The following is a 16,974-nucleotide window of genomic DNA, read 5'->3' on the forward strand; positions in this document are numbered from 1 at the left end:
CACGACGCCGCACAAAGGCCTCCAACTATCTCGAGGAGGCTCCGAACCAAGCAGCGAAGGAAAGAAACGTTCAGCCGACTATTTCCCACCGTGGTCGAACTTTTCCATTTAAGAACCTGCACCGGAGCAGCGAAGGTATCGCAGGGTAGAGATAGGCCGTTCCCTCCGGATAAACCGGAGGAATCCACGATTACGCCGGTCCACGGGCTCCCGGTTTCACGGTGGATGCGTTCGCGAGGAGGTGCCACGGAGCCCTTAAATTTTCAACAAGTTATTCGAGAAAGTTGCGCGGGACGCGCGGCAACAGGGAAGGAAATAAGAAAACGGGGTGGCTGCGGAGGATGAGGGAAGAGAATAGGGTGGAGAGAGGCACAAAGGTGTGGCGGACGAAACCGGATGAAATACGAGGTTGGTCGCGATTGCTCGGCCCCCGGTAGGAAAGGAAACACCCTATACAGAGGCGGTCTTTGTACGTTGGCGCGAGGATACACAAGAGCTGCCGTGTTCTTAACTCGGCAAAGATGGTAGCTCGGCCATATTGTTACGAGGAAGCAGGGAGGACAGGGTCGGAGGACCAGGGCGATGGGGAAGCAGTGGGTGCAAAGGCTACGAAACAAAGTTCGCCCGGGCGTATTTAAACTTTTATTCGAAAACTTTTTAGCGCCACCCCGCCATCGTTGTCGTCGTTGTCGCCGTCGCCGACGCCGTCTTCGCCGCTGTCATCGTCCCGGTGTAGCTACGGTACGCTGTTTAAAGGGTGGCTTGTTTGCCAGGCAGAAATGAAAGAAAGAGGGTCTGCGAAGTTCTCGCGAGCGCCTGCGAGAAACGCGGAGGGAACGCGCTCCCGAGAACGTTCGGGAACACGGAATATTTCAGTGGAACGTAGGCGGAGACGGGGCTGAGTTAGGGATTATTCCGGCCAGAGATCCGAGAAGGGAATTAATTGAGTGGATGCCGCTCACGAAATTCGCCCAGCTAGCCCGCTCACCTGTTTATTTTTGGACGAAGCTACTTCTTATTCGCAGCCTGAAACCTGCCCCCTCTATCCTCGAATTAATTATTTCTTGTCCCCCGAACCGGCGTTTAATCTCGCATGCTTATGGCAAATTGTTAACGAGCCGGGCGAAATTTTCCGGAAATTCCTCCCGCTCTTCTCGTAATCGGTGTTGAACGTTCTTATTACGACGAAAACTCCGGAAACGTAAATTTTATCCGGAGGAACGTGGCATGGGGGCCGCGTGGATCGTTTTATCGGCGAATAAATATCCCCCAAACGACAAACGAAACTTGACAAACGCGTCGTATAATTATACGGTACGCCTGGGACGGCTGCGAATATTCCGCGCGATCATAGCGGCGGCGGCGAGAAGGTGGGCGGGCAAGAAATAAGTGGCGAACCATCTTACCAGGCCATAACTGTGTATATAAAGGGTAACGGTACGTACAACGGTATAGAGTCCCGTGTTGGACATGAATCCGAATTGCACCCTTGGTTGATGCGCGCCACGCAAAATTACCATCCAAGCAAAGTTTCAATCTTCTCTGCGCAAAGATTGCCCCGGGGCTGCCTCCAGCGGTTGTAGACCTTAGACTTCAGTTTGGGTATTCCGTTTTGTTTTCGCTACGTATACACGCCGCAGCTCGAGTTGGTTAGACCGGCGGAAACTCCTAGTCGAATAAAAACCGCGACGTACTCGGGTCTTATCCAATCGCAGAAAATTTCGTCCCACCTGGGAAATGACGTTGCACGGTATCGCTCGCGGCGGCAGTTTTATCGGCACCCGTTGCTTATTAGGCAAACTCGGCTAATGGACACATTTGCGTAACGCGTTCTCGAATCGACGGCTTCGCGTGGCAGTTGGCCAAGTTGAAGGAGCTTGGAGGCAAGTTGGAGAATTAAGAGAGGGCTCGATTCTTCCGGCGCGGGGAAAATGGAGGGGAAAAAGAAGGCACGGCAGCTTGGAGACGACGGAATGCCGGCGAAGTTTCGAAACGGTGGCGTGCTCGCGTCCTTAAAGAAATTCCAGTTTCGAGCGCCCTTCGAGGGGACGTATCTCGCGTGAGCGAACTTCCGAATCCTCGAGCAAGCTCGAGTGGATCTCTCTGACCGTGTTCGATCCGTGAAATACCGAATGCAACGTACCGACTCGTTCCACGGGGTTACGACATAATAATACACTTGCGATCCATGGGTCACTTATTCGCCGATCCTCCGACGCGCTTCTCCTCCTCGACCATCCGGAAACCGATGGCGCGCCGCGACGCCACTCGCTCCACCGATTAGATCTCCGAGACCGTTGTACCGAGCATTCCATTGCGAACTACCCCGAGAATCGTCGAAATTTTTCGTTTCGCCACGTTTCGTCTCATCACGACTCTTCTCGTGTCTCTTCCTCTCTGACGGTCGCTGCCGGTGCCGCGCCGCACGGTTCAATGGAACGTCCGCCGCCATCGAACGCAACAAGTTGAACTTGGCTGCTTTTCAAAGAAGCCAGCCGAATTCATCAACCCGGCGCGTCGGCGCGGCCGCGTGCGGTCGTTTTCAACGCGACCACTCGAAACACCGCTCCGCGTGAAGCGATCGAGGGGACTTTCCGTCTGCGTTTCCTCCCCGAGAACGATCGCAGCGTGTTCGCCCTCCGTCGCTGAATGCGCCTTTTCAAACTCTCGTTCGACGCGTCCGCGTGTTCCCCTTTGTACGGCGAGACTCGCGGAAACGCTGATCGTTGCTTCAAAGAGGGCATCATCTCGCGCGGCAAAAACGACGATCACGAAGCTCGAACTAATCGCGGCCGGATTACCAAGCGACTTTGGCAGATAATAGGGCTCGGCTCGGTGGTTTCGTAGTTTTCCAACTTCCAGTCTCTCGTACAGTGCCCGTCAAGTGGCGCTGATGGCTCTCCGAGCACGTTTTTAGAAAGTTGGGGCGCGAAGGGTGTTCCAAGTTCCGCTGGATCAGGATAAAATATCTTTCCCAGTATTTGCTTAAACTTTCTTCTCGCTCCGTACCCTAGGAATGCGCGTAAAGGACAGGAGACCTGTTTCGAGAGTCGATATCGAATGGAATTCCGGTTTAATCGGTCGGACAGGAAAACCGGAGGCGACAGTTTCCTTAGCCATGCATCGGATCGAACGTGCAACGGTTAGGTAACGATCTCGCGCAGCTGTGATCGAGATTCAATTAAGAAATAGATCGACTCGATTGCGACGGTCTAGCCGTGAATTTGGTTCGGTTGCGGGGCCCCGTGCGGCGCGCAATGGTTGCGCGAGGACCAGATGCATCGGCGAGGATTAAAGGATAGAGAAACGACGCTCGGGTTAAGTTAAGAAAAGAGAACAGCGAAAGAGAGAGAGAGAGAGAATGGGGGAATGAGAAAGACGAGTACATAAATAGAAAGGAAAACGTGTTCGTAAAGAGGAAAGCAACGGAGAGGAGGAGAGGGAGAAGAAGAGAGTTGGCTGGGTTAGATGAGAAAGGTCCTAATCTATTTTCAGGACGACCGAGCACGCCGTCACCAGCAAAAAGGCCGACCACCGTGTGGCCATCCTCGTACAACCCGTACTATACGAAAAGGACAGAGAGGCCGCCACCCCCGAGCGAGGAGAGGGTGGAGAGGCCAGAGCAGAAGCTACGTAGTGGCCAGAGCACAGGTGAGGCTTGCATTCTCTCATCTGGCCCTCCCTCTCCCGCTCTTCTTTCGTTTCTCGCGTCTTTCCGCGCCGTTTCCCTCCGATTTTCGCCATTTTCTTCGACACGCACTCCAACACGCGTCACGCACCACCCCCGCGTTCGCCACGAGTCGAATCCTCACCGAGCTGCCCTCCGTTACGCCGCACACTTTGCACCATGCATCCCGCGTGCACGCAGGCTGAATCGATCGGGGCAACGCGTGCGATCAGAGAAAGAGGACAGGTCGAGATTTCGCAAAATTTCGATGGTCGACTTTGCGGTTTCGAGGGGACGCGTGTTTCTCGGTTCGCCCAGGCGGCTCGAGTATAAGAGAAAAGGGTAATCCCTTAGCCCGTTAAACTCGAGCCAGCTAAGAGAAAATACGTGTCCTCCGGTTCTAAAAATATGCAGAGTTCCCTCGGAATCGCTGTCAAACGATTCGCGAGAGAGAGTAAAGACCGTTCTCGGAAGTAACGCGCAGGCTTATCGGTGCTTCCGTGTCTACCTCCTCGCTGTGTGCCACGAGTAAACTAGCGATATCCTCTGTTTATGGTGATCGTATGTTTAGAGCGTAGAAAGTACAAAAGTAAATCCAGCCGCTTTGTCCCGTACCCTGGCAGAGTTGACAAGCTTGAATTTTATTTATCCAAACGGCTGATTTGCGTGCGTGAGCTTGCTTCAATGTAGAATGTAGAACGCTCGAGAAGCAGGATTCACGGTCAAGATAACCGTGATCTCGCGCTAGTCCCGTGACCCATATTCGCCTTATTCGCTAAAATTCCACTGTCCTCGTTTCCCTCGCGATGGCCATTTACGCGAGACGCACTGAGGCATCTAAGTTCGAGGCAGCCCGCCGTAAACTCATTGTCGCGTTTCAAATTTAAGAGTAACTTTGCATAGTGCCTCGCGTGCTTGCAAGAATCCCTGCGCAGACGAGAATTTAAATCGCTTGGAGGCGCGTGAAGCGGAAAACAGCCTCGGGCTGACCGAAAACAGCCGCCTTTCCGCGTTTTCTTTTATTCTTTTTCTCAAACAGGATCGCGTCACGTCTTCTTCGCTGTGCACAGGGACCAACGCGCTCGATAAATTCGCACGGCGAATAGTTTCGCGTGGACCCACCGTGGGATGGAAGGAAGAACCACCCTCTCTTCCACGTGCAACCCCGTAGACTTCCGGTTCAATCGATTCGGCGAAGAAACGACGGTCGGGAGAAAATATTATCGCGTCGTTTGGAGTTGGAATCGCGACCCGGTCTGATTTCCACGACGGTGTCCATGAATTATTGATCCGTCGTAAAAGAGGGAGCCGTGTTCGGAGGAACGTGTCTATAACGCGCATAGGCTACTTTACGAAAACCGGGAGCTCGCGATCAGAGCGTTTTGATGAAGCGCGGAATAGATGAATGGCCACTCGGATCGTTAACGAGATAACGAGCTTTACTGAAATGGTCCGGAAAGCCATTCCGTGGCGGCGCCATTAAACTCCAACCGGAACCATGGACCGACCGAATGAAACCTTTAATAAGACGATTAGCGCTTAATGAGCAATGTCGGGCACAATATTTATCTCTATAGTCGACGAATGGGGCTATCATTTCCACGATTACCATCTTCGAAAGTTTTTTGCGAACGCCCTTGTCCCGAAATTTATCCCGAAATTTATCCCGAAATCGCGCGGCAGCGATTGTCAACAGTCAAACTTTGGAAAAACCGCGAGCCTTTGTCCGACGTTTGACGCCTCGATGCATTATTAACGTGTCAAAACGCCTAGCGTAATCTCGTTTAATCCCATCGCTCGTGTTGCCACCACCATCGAAATCATTAACGACTCGGGGTCCGAGGCCTCGAGTAACCGGGCCGGAAAGTCCCTTGGAAAATCCGTTTTCCAATTTATACGCGACGAAGGGAATATTTCACACGCGGCAGCGTATTGGGAAAAAGTAAGCGGCTCGGCTCGTTGAAGCATTTACCGTTTCGTTGTCGCGATACAAATAGCCCGGTGCACACCGTCCATAAAGTATCCTCGAGGGTGTTATCACGTGGCGATCCGTGTCACTGGTGAAGCATCGTCCGGCCCGCTGCCCATTCATTTTCATTCATTAACGACCGTTAACGACGCGATATTTTAGCTGATTCAGGAAAAAATCAACCGTGAGCCTGGCCGAAAATCTGTCAATTAACCTGCAATTTTCCGCGCGCGTCCAGGACCCACCCCGTTTCACCCTCTGCTCATATACCCGTGATCTAAGCATTTACGAGGATCCGAAACGAGAAGATTTATTTCCGACACTGACGACTTAGTTCGTCGTTAGAACACCCCGATCGATCGTAATATTTTTAGGGATCGACTTGCGTACTCCCGTGCCGAGTTGCACGAACAGAGTCTACCGAGCAACCCTCGAAGTGTCATTAAAGCCAAGGCAAACAGTTGGCGACCATTATGTAAACCACGCTCTGACTTGAACGGTCCCGTTCGACTGCGCGGTGGGAGCCAGTCACCGCGACCGAACGTGACCAATTGTACAGCGTTTAGACTAGCGTGCACGAGGGAAAATGCGTCCGGAATTTTACGCGACGCCGTGACCGCGAAGCGACGTAGATGTCGCGCGTGGCGCAGCGGCGAACACGCGCGGAAGCTCGAGCGAGCGTCGGCGAGCACGTACGCGGCCGAATGCGAACGGGATTGCCGGACGTATCTGACGTCGGTGAAACGTGCGAAAGTCCGACACGAGGAGGACAAAGTTCGATAAAGGGGTGTAAACTCGGAGATATTCCTCCGGCAGGATCGGGAGTAACGGAAGGATCGACTAGGACGTACGACGCCTGCATGAAAATTCCTCTGACGAATAAAATTCTCCTTCGAGATCGAAGTTACGAATGTCCATGAACATTTCCCTCTTCCTCTCGTCCCTTTCCCCGATTTTATTTTTAGAACACCCACGACAAGTCCGTATGAGCGACACGAGTCGTTTAACCCTTTGACTGCCAACTGCCAATGAAGCGTTTATCTTATTGGCGGTCACGTGTGACCACCGTGGCCGGTCACATATGACCAACGTGGTAGTCAAAGTGTTAAAAAGTACATCGCGAAACCGGATCGTTCGATCGATAGAACGCAACGCATTAAGGGCGCCGCGATGCCTTCCCGGCGTGTTCCTTTACGGTGCTCCGAAATGGCGGACTCGTTCCACCTTAATGCGTTTCCTTCGGTTGTTACCCACCTCCGCGGCACGACCAAGAGTGCCTAATCTAATAAAATAGCGAAATAAGTCCCGCGCAGGGGCGGTCGTTACGGGGCAACACGTGCGAACCCGGCTTTATTACGACTCGCTGCAATTGCATACGTTGCCTGGGGAAAATAGAATACCGGTATCTTAAAAGCCACGATAAAATTCCATCGATATTCAGCGAGAAGGAGAACGTTGGTATTTACCTGGACGTACTACTTGGAGCTTCTTGTTTTCCGCAGTAGTCGACACAGCGATTGCTCGGACGCGGCAGCGATTAATCAGCCGTCGCGCGCGCGGAGCATCCTGCGATCAGTCAGACGCGATCGCAGGAAGCTCGCGGTGTAATCCGCGTGCAAATAATAAATGTCGGGATCAGTAGGCTCGTTAGGACCGAGGGTTGACATCGATATCGCGAGTCCGCGGTAATAACAACCGCTTCGGATTACGCTCGCGCATTTATCTCTCCGCGAGGTTGCTTATCCGCGGCAATCGATACTCGACGAAGGAGCTCGGCATCGGTTTCGACGTCGGTTTCGGCGTCGGGACGCGCTAAACGACAGCCACTTATCCGTTTCCGCACCACCGGCTGCGTCGCGAAATTCGCGCTGCATCAAAGACGCGATAGACAGGCACGGGCGGGGAGGGTGTCGTAGGCGTTTTGAAATATGCATGGGCATCCCTTAGTACGTTTAGTAGGAAATTACGTAGGAACAACACGCGCAGCCTCTATAGCGTGCCGTTAATATTAACTACAGCCTTCTCGAGCATTATCCCGGGGGTAGTGGAACCGAGACGCGCAGAGCCACCTGCTGCGACGGGGCGCGCTTTCGGGCTGCCGTTCCGTGTGCGTGTGCGAAAATCGCTAATTTCGGACTCGCCGTTAAGCGCGAGAGATCTATGCCCGCGATTGCGAGCGGCCGGAAGCGGCATTTTGCGGCTAACTTTTGCCTTCGGTTAATCGGCGATCGTTGCGCGATCGTGTCCCGGGATGAATGGTAATCTAGAGGTCGAGGGGTGAATTAGAAGCGGATCGCGATTAGCACGGAAGCAGAAGGGGGAGTATGGACGAGTAAATGAGAGATTAGGCCCGTTTTTGAAGCGGGGGCCGGCACGAGGGAAGAATTAATAAAGTCGTCGAGGGTAATTGGGTAGCGGGTAAATTGATAGATGACGGATTTGCCTTGGAAATCGGGGGACGTGTATAAGCGAGGGAAGAGATAAGAAATTACCGAGAGAGAGCACGAGGAAGACGTTACATGATCGGTGGTCTGCCGGCGAAACGCTGGCTCGCACGCGAAGCGGGCCACGAGGAAGCTTTAATTGCGGCGTTCCGTGCTAGCGGACTTTAAATAACTTGTTGCGGATTGGACGATTTAACGACGCGGACGTTCCTCGCATAAAATGGGACTAAGGGTGTGACGCGGATCGCGGGACGCCGCCTGCTGTGCTGGCTAGTGGCTCGGAAACAATGCGCGAAAAAGCGCCGCTTTTAAGCAACGCGATAAACACTCGTTCAAATGCTTCCCCTTGTTCCTCCGTTGGAAGCCTGTCTCATAGAAGATTCTCACCTTCGTTTGCGAGGAAAATACCGTCTCTCTTAAATGGCGCATGCACAACGCGGCCTCGAGCAGCGGAGGGAATACAGGTGGAAAATGGCGGCGATGCTGCTTTAATTTTAACGAGCAATCCGTGATTGACTGACTCAACGATCCTCTTATTAAAATCCGGTAAAAGAGCTAAGAATGTTTTCGAACGATAACCGGGAGGAAAAAGCTGCTTTATGCCGTGAAACGGACCGTCTATGGCAGCGCGAACACTTGGTAGCAATTTCCATCAGCATCTCGAAAATTCCTATTTCGTAGCCGGTATCGGGGCCGCGGACAAAAAGCATTAGCGGTTCTGCATACTGCCGGATCTAATCTATGAACGCAATGTAATCTCACGAGCGGTTGATGCTGCTAATGGCTGCCATACCGGGCATCCTCGATTCCTTGAAATTTCGTGGACACTTAGTAGTATGAAGCCCCCTAACAAGAACCATGGCTCTGTGTACGTAGCCACCGACGTAGCTGGTGCTTCCAGAAATGCAGTCTAATCTCAATTTTCCCTCGCGCTCTTAGCGTTAACATCGGTTCACCTGCGATAAACTTCTGCTCTATCTTCTTGCACCCGTGTTCCCCCTAAGAAAATTCAACCTTCAACGTTCTGCAGAGAACGTGCAAACGACGAGTCGCGAATGACCCTTGCGCCAATTTTCCGGAGTTCCAGTCGACGTTCGGAGACGTGGACCCCCGACGTCGTCGCGACGTCGTCTGGATGACCGTGACGGAAATTTTCCGATAAGGATCACCGGCGTTTCCGTACACAGTGCTCGTTGAATTTTCGATACAAATTGCACACGCGACGGAGCGTCGTCGTCGAATACCGAGTAGTCTGTAAGGGGCGCGTTAGCACGGTCTCGAGTGTTTCCACTGCTCCGTAACGCGTAACTCCAGTTTTGATCGTGGTTTTCCTCGAGATGCCATTTTCCAGAGCTCACTAGCGCCGCTTGCTATCTCTGCCAGACATCGTTCGCCTGTTCTCTTCCCCTCCGAGAACATCGTCTCGCTCCTATCAACCCTCCCGACCCCAGTTCCAACGGTCGGTGGCTGGCTTCGAAGAGGTTTCACGATCTCGCAGTCAACTCGATAATCGGTTAATGTCTGCGACAAATACCATCGCTTCGTATCTCGCTCGAATTTCGCGGTTATTTTACGTTTCCCGGATTTCTCGAATTTCCTGCATCTCCCCCACCCCCTCCCCCACCACGAACGGGAAAGTCCAGGTGCGTTTTACGAATATTTATTCGTCCTCTGATCTCGCGACGAATCGTTTGTGTTCACGGCTCTTTCTGCGTTCGTTGATCGCTGTGCTCCTAGGTGGAAAAAAGAGAAGAAAGGAAAAATGGGAGGAGAGAAGGTCGAAAAAGCAGACAAAAAAGAATGGTGATCGCTGATGCGGTTCTCTTTGTTCGCAAACAGATTTCTCGGGCCCGTGGCTCCATTTAGGTCACAGCGGTTTTTATTTGAGAATTTTACAAATGGTTGTACGTTATCGCGCGAATTCTCGTTCGCCGTGTCACGGATATAATTGTTTCCCAGATCGCGGCTCAACTGACATGGAAATTTCGCTGCTCCTATTCACGGTGCAGTTGAAAAGCCCAAGTATCCCCGGAAGTGAAAAACGGAAATGCGATGTAAGTGTCGAAACCCTTCGGAATGAATCTAACAGATTTAGTCGACAAATAACCGATATCTAAATACCATTACATCCACTGCGATCGCGATTCGATATAATCCAGGAGTAAATGCTAAAATGGAATCTATCCACGAACATCATCACTAGCAACCATTTTTTCTCTCTTCATCCCTCCATCTCTACACAAATATCGAATATCGGAAACCAAAATGTCTGCCGAACTAAAAGTCCAAACATGTCTAAATGTGTACCACAAAATAATTAACGCGAGTTTTTAAGAGGAGAAACTGGCGTACAAAAATCACTACGAATTCCTGCTACGACCGCAAGTTAAAGTATCGGATCTCAAATAATCGTTGGAAATAAAAATAGAAGAGTCGGGGGTCTACATCCGCTACTGCATTCGCTACTCGGAGCTCGAGTCACGTTTCGAAGGAAAATCCGTGGTGCTCGCGGTGTCGGGGCCGGCTGGAATTTTCACCGTTCGACACGGTGGTAACGTTAACAAGGATCACCGTGCTGGCCGTGTGTATCTGCCGGGTAGCGGCGCCGTTTAATCTCAATTTCCGGGGCTCGGTGTTCCAAGGCGTGCCGGCTGACGAGCAGTAAATAGCTAGCTCGCCGCGTTACAGCCAGATGCATTCTCGTTGCCAGTCTGTTTCCCGTTTCCCCTGTTCTCCACGGTGCTTCGCTATCTCCGTTGCTTCTTCTTCGGCCATCTTCGCGCAGAGGGGGTGCAGGTGAGCCACGTCGGTTAAGCGGGCCACGTTTCCGCTGTATCTTCTGCCAGCAGCTCCAGACGACTTTCTTCCTGCGAGCTTGTTCCCTGAATCTTCCACCCACGGAGGATATTTCACCTGCTAAACTGCCGCGCCGGTCTTTGTATTTTCTTATTAATCTGCCTGGCCCTAACCCTCGAGCATCCACGAGCTTTTCTCTCGCAACTACCTCGAGATAGCAGAGAATTTTGAAGCCTCCACGTCGTTGCTTCCCTTCTCCTCCCCGCTTTTCCCTCCATTTTTGATAAACCGTCTGCCTCGCACACTCACGCGTTTAATCAACTACGGAACAGCCGTATTCGATCGTCGAGCTCGGCTTGTCACTCGAGTTTACATCGCGTCGATCTAGACTAGGCTCGAGGACCTCGAGGAAAGAAGACTATGAAAGACGAAAAAGACGAAAATTGGACCTACGAGAAAATACGTCAGACGACAAACACTCCCCCTATGGTTCCCGATATTTTCAATGACCGAAGAGATGTGGAGAGTTTTAAGGAAAGTTTGAAAAAATCTGCTTTTAATCGCATATGTAGTTACTACGCTATCGAACATGGGGTCCCGTCGAAGGAGAACGAAACGATTTTCCAGCGACGCAGTCGAGTGGCCAAAGTCGTGGCTAATCCTCCGCTATCCCCCTGGACTACAGTTTACCTACTATAAACTCGCCTGTAACTCGCCACCGTTCAGAAGCTCATCGCGAAGACTTACCGACCGCCTGATGTCCATTAGCCGAAAGCTCGGCGCGGTGTTTCTGCGAGAGATAACGCCGATAAATTCTCTGCGATGTTTTCCAATCCAAGTCGAGATCAATCTGTCCCTGTAAGTCATAGTCACTCGTATATCGATGCTCCATGTCCCGGCGTGTACGCGGGAAAATCGGACGCATTGTATACGGCAGAGGTAAAAGCGTGACAGGTGGAACACGCGGAAAAAGCAAAGCCTCGAGTTTCTTTCGCCCGGAATCCTCGCGCGTAACAGGCGCGACGATCAACAACGCGCCGGTACAAATTTGCCGAGCAAATACGCGCCATAGCGTGCGAATCTTGGACGCGGGCGCGGCGTCCACGCATAAACGCGATCGCGTATTTTCCCATCGAATTCGGATGAAAATGATCCGTGATGGACGAGCTGTGATACGCTGGCCAGATTAAATTGTTCGACAACGTTTTCGAGCGCGTCAAATTGAAACGTTCCGCCCGTATCGTTTGGCTTTCACGAGCGAGCACGTCACGTCCAGCCCTTTGAACCTCCTCAGCTAACGCGGCAGAGAAATAAACGGCACCGCGGAGTCGATGTTTGCGGTGAAATTGAATCGCTTATCATCCGCCGATCACCGTTCAATCGCGGAATCTCCGCGCCCCCGATGGCATAATGTTGATATTAAATTTCCAAGTTATTCGATATCGATCATCAATCACGGTGACGCCGGCCGGGGAACAAGATTCGAACGGGAAAAGGAGAAAAACGGTACCTGTTGCGCGATAGGGTTACAGGCCCGACCGAAGATGGATATTCCGCGGCTGGAAATCGCTTCGAATTAAACGCGATGGCCTTTCCATCGATTATCGGCCACGTTCCCTCCAACAGTGTCGAGGGATCGGGGTAAAAAGTCTCGAATTACCATCGGGAGGTGAATTTCCCTCGGTTGAACGGAGCAAGAAAGTTGACCAAGAAAGGAAAATGAAAGACCCGCGGATGAAACGGAAATCCAAGGTATCGAACTCGCAATCTCTCTCGCGCAACTCGCGATCACGAATTTTAGAAACGTTGTCCCGGAACGGGATAACGGAGATCCGGGTCATTATCACCGATCTTCGATTAACCCCCGGTAGCTACCCCTGGAATTCGACGTTTTATCCGCGATCACCCGGGTAAAATCGATGAAACCGAGAGGGCGAACATTATCAGAAATTTCTTTTTTACCGCTGTCTATCACGCTGTGACGCGCAAGAAGCACAGAATACACCTGTTGCTCGCGGCCATCGATAGACCTATCCGGAAGCTTTTTAAAAAGCGACGACTCCGCGGCCCATAACGATTGAAATTTATCTACTTTCCCGCGAGGCGTTTCAAACCGGGACGTTCGTTCCGGGGGAATTAAGCGGAACAAATCGACGCTCGTTCAGCCGGGATCCCTTCGCCTCCATCTTCCTTCCGCTCGGGCGTTCAGGGGTTGCGAGGGAACAGAGAGAAGCGACGGGGAACGTAGAGCGGAAACTAGCAGGTGTCTCTGGCGGCAGTCCCTTTTCGTGTCATTTTTTCCAGCCGCAACGCGAGAGCATCGGGACGGCAAAAACGGCGAGGCAAATGTTTCTAGTTGTCCCAGGGTTGCAGCGTTTCGCGTTACAAGCTCGCTTCCTATGCAATTATGTCGAACAACGCGGGTAAAAACGGGTCGACGCTCGGTCTCGTCCTTCGTCTTCATTTTTCGCGCGATAAAATGCGCCCCGTGCTCGCGAGGAAAAAGCGGTTGGTGCAGCGTTGCAAGAACGGCAGCGGCCGAGTTCCGCCGACTGTCGGGCGCAACAATTATGCTCGAAACGCGTTCATTTTTGCGCACCAGCGGCAGCCAATAACGCTAAGCGACGCGACAAATCTCCTGCTATCCTCTCCGCTTCTATTACGTTTCGCGGACTCGAGCGGAGACTCGAAAGTGGATTTTATTTGTCCGGGCGATTTATTGTTTACGTGCGACTAACGCGTTTGCCTACGCCAGTGGATCCTTCCGGCAGATTAAAACGGCCGAATTATCGTCAGGCTCCGAGTAGCCGACGCTTTTTATCGCGCGTGGCGTGAAAGCTGCGAGCAGACGAGCTTCCGACTCGAGCTTTTAACCTAACGATTCTACGGAATCGAGAAGTACGAGGAAACTTTCGTGGACGCGATGTCTTGCAGAGAGATACTCCGTTAAATTTTGGGCATCGTGGCTCCTTTGCGCGAACCCTTCGCGAATTCTTTCTGGCCTATTTCTCATTAGAGATACCAAAGGAATCTTCGAAGATTCGTCGCATCGCGAGAGAAAAATTAGAACAGACTATGGCAACGTCAGGGTCAGGGTTTAGTCTATACAGTCTTGGAAATAATTCGTTAAGGGATGATTGGGGTTTCTTTAACGTTCCACTGTATTTTGCAAGTCCCAACACAGTAATCTGAACAGGGCTAGGGAACTAATGGCTCGCGGGTGTCTATTCCTCTCCAACCGAATGTCTCCTACTATACTAAGTTGATTCTGCGTCTGCATCTGTGTAATGACGTGTCACTTGTCTATATCGCCCACAGTAGGCACAATCACTTACGCATTCATGCCTCATGCGCGGACCAGCAGCAAGAGAAACAATGACACAGTGGTAGAGGCATCGATAGATTAATGGTGGTAATATTGCAGGCACAGTGGAGATATTCCTCAATCCTGATCTGCAAGAGGGATCTACTGAGAGACAGCATCTTCTAATTACATGTCAGAGAGGTGGAATTAAAACGTGCGTCAATTAAGAGGTTATCGAATGCAAATTAGCTAACAAGATAGCTGTATAGTGGATAATAAACGGCAGTTTTTCGATGAAAGCTTGCGAGAAAATACCGTCCATGCGGCTTAAAAGAACCCAGTTAAAAGAAGCTTAGGATTTCGTTAACTTTTACCTCATTAGTTGATAAAAGGAGACTCAGTCAGAAGCAGCGTCTTGCAATTACACGTCAAAAGAGCGAAATTAAATCACGCGTCAGTCAAGTGTCTACCAGTCTACAGATCACAACCATGACCAATTCATTGCAAATAAAATAAGCCAAGTGTACCAAGTGTGCTAGACTTCTCGACGTAATTCATAAGAAGAAACTCATTTAGCAGTAGAGTCTTGCAATTACGCGTCAAAGAAGCAGAGTTAAAACACGCGTCAGCCAAAGGTCTATCGATCACAACCGTGACCAATCCATTGCAAAAAGTCAGCCAAGTGTATCAAGTAAAATTAGGCTGCTAGACCTCCCGATGTTGTTCACAAGAGAAAACTCATTCAGTAGCAGAGTGCTGCAATTACGCGTCAAAAAAGCGGCGTTAAAACACGCGTCAGCCAAGAGTCTACCGATTACAGTTGTGACCAATTCACTACCTATCTATCGATTAAAACCATGACCAATTCACCACCTATCTATCGATCAAAACCGTAACCAATTTATCCCAAAAAGTAAGCCAAGTGTATCAACTAGAAATAGACTACTAAATTCCCCAATGTAGTTTACGAAAGAAAACCCATTCAGAAGCAAAGTCTTGCGATTACGCGCGAGGCAAGAATCAACCGTGACCAATGCCTCGCAAAGAATAAGCCAAGAATTCCAAGTAGAACTCTCGATCCGAAACCGCAGCTGGAACGAGCCTAACCAGGCACGAAGAATTTTCATACCTCGCGGAAGTAGGTTAAAATTTTTGCGTCACGAGCACGGCAGTTGGCCACTTGTTTCCCGCAAAACTATCGAGCGTATCCGCGATGTTATTTCGCCAAGGTAACCGCGAATAAAGTAACACGCAGCGTTACGACAGCGAGAGTCGCGGCGAAACCGCGAGCTCGAACCGCGAGTATACGTCTTGGTTCTTGCTCGATTCGTCTTGCCGCGGAAAACTCTGAGCGAGGAACGTTCGCGAAGCTTCCTCCGGCGGTGCGAGCTTAACACGGTGTAAGCCCGTGCTCGGATATATCGCGGTTTCTGCCGCCCGTTGCCATCCGTATCCATAAAGAATGTAAGCTTCCACGGAGACTCGCGGCGTATCCTCCCTGTGGCGCAATAACGGTGACTAGGGATCCAAAAATTTCATGCATACGATATAAAGTATAAACGACGACTTCATCATCCCCGACGTTCCTCCGCCACGCGCCTCTGCATTTTCTTTACCACCCTCTCGCGTCTCGCACGTCCCATCCCACTCGCCGTTTCTCTCTCGATCCTCTCCTGGATCGCGCCGCGACGAGTGCACGACTTCGTCGAAAAGCAACGCCTCGATTTCTCGATCCCTCCTTCGTCTCTAGTTCTCCGCTCGCTTCGCGGACTGCGGCGCGATATACGTCTAAAGAAAATACACGGGGAAACTCGAGGAAAGGATATTGCAGTGGAAAAGCACGCGTTTGGACTAGCAGCTGGATCGTTTGTTCGTTTTCCGGAATAATAGCCGCTCTACAGACCAACCTTCCGTGCGAATATCGACAGTTTGATTTCCGGACTCGCGATACCGGAAGTGCGTCCTCTCGCGAAAATGGCCGCGCCTGTCGTTTTGCCGGAATTCTCGAAAATTGAAACTTCTTTCGGTTCATCGTGAAATTTCTCCTTAGAGAAAAGCGTGGCAGGCGTGGCATTTCGGAAACAGAAATTGCACGCTCGCGATGAGCGCGCGCGTACGCTCCATTCCCGTTCCGCGTCGACGGTTTCCGGCGCCGTGGACGTCGTTTTACGCCTTGGAAGCTGGATATGAAGTTACGAGTATTTGCTTCGCCGAGTTGCGAGTGTCGTAGTGGCGGTATTTATTAATTGGGAACGCGGAACAGCCGCGTAAAGCTTCGGAACGATCCGAGCGACGATTCGTCGAGCTAACCCGGTCAACGACGAGCCTCCGGATCCGCAGTTACGCTAAAATTTCGTCACCAGGCTGCTGCAGCGGTTCGTTTCGCCTGTGAATTACTGTTTACGATAACGACTATGACTTTGGCTTCTAACCTCGCCTGCGGAATATTTAAGAGAGAGACGAGCGTCTCGGATGTCTCGGTTGAACAAGAAATTTATATATTTGCATCGTCAACGGTCATTGCAACCATTCTTCCTCGAAATTCTTGAGGAAAATCTGTTACTCAGCTTTGAGAAATATTTATGAACCCAAATTCAAGCGAAGAATCTGATTAGCGCAACGTTATTGTCGGAATGCGATTGCTAGGAATATTAAACAAGAATCCGGACGATCTAATTTATTATGATCAATTAAAAGTGTTTGCTCGAGGACATTGGGAATATCTAATAACGACTTTAGTTATTTTGGGTAGATACCATTCCATATGTACTTAGAAATTACTACTACTTCTGGA

The 16,974-nt window shown here is 51.0% G+C and overlaps 1 protein-coding gene across 1 annotated transcript in view; it reads left to right on the top strand.

Annotated features, from left to right (window-relative positions):
- The window catches only part of LOC108549230 (Dpr-interacting protein zeta), a 284,709-nt gene that overhangs the window by 255,045 nt on the left and 12,690 nt on the right, over positions 1-16,974 (top strand). The window contains exon 9 of the mRNA XM_017902519.1: positions 3,496-3,651. Coding sequence (XP_017758008.1) covers positions 3,496-3,651 — 156 coding nt within the window. The remainder of the gene's footprint in view (positions 1-3,495; positions 3,652-16,974) is intronic.

This window comes from Eufriesea mexicana, unplaced genomic scaffold (assembly GCF_001483705.2).
Source record: "Eufriesea mexicana isolate 0111107269 unplaced genomic scaffold, ASM148370v2 scaffold1852, whole genome shotgun sequence".
In the NCBI taxonomy this organism is placed as follows: Eukaryota; Metazoa; Arthropoda; class Insecta; order Hymenoptera; family Apidae; genus Eufriesea; species Eufriesea mexicana.